General features: G+C 37.0%; 1 protein-coding gene across 1 annotated transcript in view; it reads left to right on the top strand.

Annotated features, from left to right (window-relative positions):
* Position 1: 1 nt before the first annotated feature.
* Positions 2 to 2,452, top strand: part of GATB (glutamyl-tRNA(Gln) amidotransferase, subunit B) — a gene marked incomplete at its 5' end in the record, with an annotated part of 79,829 nt that continues 77,378 nt past the window's right edge. The window contains 2 exons of the mRNA XM_012660019.1: positions 2 to 135; positions 2,024 to 2,174. Coding sequence (XP_012515473.1) covers positions 2 to 135; positions 2,024 to 2,174 — 285 coding nt within the window. The remainder of the gene's footprint in view (positions 136 to 2,023; positions 2,175 to 2,452) is intronic.

The raw sequence follows: 2,452 nt of genomic DNA, 5'->3' as shown, positions 1-2,452 counted from the left end.
TTGTGCTTTAGCCTGGGTTTACGGCGTTTCTCGCCATCGAAGAGGGGCTCCGACTGGGTCCACATCCAACTGGATTAGGGGACAGAGTTCATTGGCTCAACAGCCCCTCCACACGGCCCGGAAGCCGAGGAAAGGGTATACTATTTTACACCATTTCTGCCTACTCAAGTGTGAGGTGGAACTGTGGGACTTGGGAGGTGACGGCCATTACAACCCAGCTTTAGACGTGTTGGTGGACGGGAGGGTGTTGGGTTATAACCCGGAGTCCCGAAACCTAAATGAAAACAAAAACAGGCCCTCTGTTAGCCACGCCAGCATATATAAACTACTGTCTTCAAATAGACATATTGGGGGAACTCGCGAGTGTAAAATAGCAAGCGTTTTCTCAAATCGAAGGCTGCACAGACAGAAGAGTGGATTCAGTCACCTTACTAATAGCACCAGCAGTAGGGGCGGCGACACTAGGAGCAGGACCACATTTAGCTGACATTTCCTTAGCTCTACTATGGGCCGGCATTGTTCTAAAGGTAAAAAGGGAGCCTTTACCTACAAGCTCGGGGGTAGTGGTGGCTTAATGTTATTAGTCAGGAAACACCAGCTATCTGTGGAGGCGTTTTATGTTAAACATATGTGTCTAGACCTAGGAGGATGCAGCCAATAGAAGAAATATTCCCTCTGGTTGTATAGTTTTTCTTATTTTTCTAGCTATCCCCTTAACAGCTGTTTATGCTTCACTATATAAGATTTAAATTGTTTCTTTTTAAATACAGAAACATAAGGCACGTTTCTAATTTTTTTATTCTTTGAGATTGGTTATTGGTTATTGATTATTTTTGCTTTTCACTTGGGGGAACAGAGGGAAAATGTCCAGAAGCATTCAATTAGTATTCCTTTCATAAATTAGATCATTTTCCTGTGAATGGAAAGTATATTTTTCTCTCATGTAACGGAACTGCAAAAACACTGAATAATGCTTTGGTGAATACAGAACTTATGATGACTTGTTAATTTAATGCCTCTTTCTTACGGGCTGTGTTTCCAAACTTTATGAGGAAGGAATTGATCTTCTTGCAATACTTTAGGTATAGAATTTTTTTGTGTTGAAATGATTGAAACAAAACAAAACGAAGCAAACAAGAATTTATATAATGACAGAAGACTGCCTGGGAGAAGATCAGGATAGGAACATAAATTGGTTTCATACGGAATAAGCACACTTACAAGAACCTGGAGAGACCTGTGTATAGACCTAACAGAGTAGGAATGGCTGGATAAAAGAGATTATTATAGCTAACAGCTGTTTAGATTTGCTAGCAATCAAGCATAAACAAGCAAAGTAAACTGAAATTAGATCTCTGGAATTGGAAGTGATTTTGGGGACCCAAAAAATCACGTGATGATTTAATGTTTTCCTTTGCGCACAATTTTCAGGAGTGTCATTTAGTAGTAATCTGTTAATTCTGTTCCACCTTTGTCATTATACTTGCAAACCATTGTTATGAAATGAATTCAAAACATGGTTGAGAATTTCCTATTTTAATAGTGAGATGCGGAACTATTTATTTACCATTATTTCTCTAGTAGTAGAATCCTGCCATTTATGTCCATTCTAAATGTGTGAAAGATCAGACTTCTTCATTTACTGAATGATTGTGAGGTACAGTTAATTTAAAAAATGCTGCTTTTCATTGAAGTTAGCCAAGCAGTTATCACCTGATACCCATTTCTAAATTGTATTAAGATGCTACATTCTTCCTTTCTATCACCTTCGTCTTTGTACGGTGAACGTCCTAGTGCCATGTTGTAAATGAATTTTAGTTTGCCAGTCTCATTTTAGGTGTTCATCATGAATTCTTTTTTATTTAGTCACCAATATACTATGACACATTTTTATGTCTAAAGATATAAAATTTTAATAAGTTAAAAACAAAATAGCATGTTAATGTTTGTGGTTTAAGCTCATGGAAATTCATGCATGGTAACTGATGTAACTACTACTTAACCATTATCTTTTTCTCTTTAGTGAACACAAATGGGCTGCTGTCGTAGGTTTGGAAATTCATGCTCAGATTTCTTCCAACTCTAAACTCTTCTCTGGATCTCAAGTCTGCTTTGCAGCACCTCCAAATTCTTTGGTTTCTTTTTTTGATGCTTCTCTGCCTGGAACTTTGCCGGTAAGGTTTTTATTTAATTCTATTTCCATTAGAAAATGTTTATCTTATATTGAACACAGAAAATGATTTCCTCGTTTTAATATCTTGACATAACTCTTAGGAAATACTTATTTAGGGAACTTTGAATGAAATGGGATGGACTAAATATTTTCTAATTCTGTTCCTAAGTCTGAACATATTCATATGTGTATTTACTCATTTCACAAATGTTTAAGAAAGCCTGCTGAACACCAGACTCTGTGCTATGAACTGTCTCATAAAGATGAGCAAAGAACCTT

This window comes from Propithecus coquereli, unplaced genomic scaffold, assembly GCF_000956105.1.
Source record: "Propithecus coquereli isolate 6110/MARCELLA unplaced genomic scaffold, Pcoq_1.0 Scaffold65, whole genome shotgun sequence".
Lineage (NCBI taxonomy): Eukaryota > Metazoa > Chordata > Mammalia > Primates > Indriidae > Propithecus > Propithecus coquereli.
This window is presented reverse-complemented; position numbering and strand designations above follow the sequence as displayed.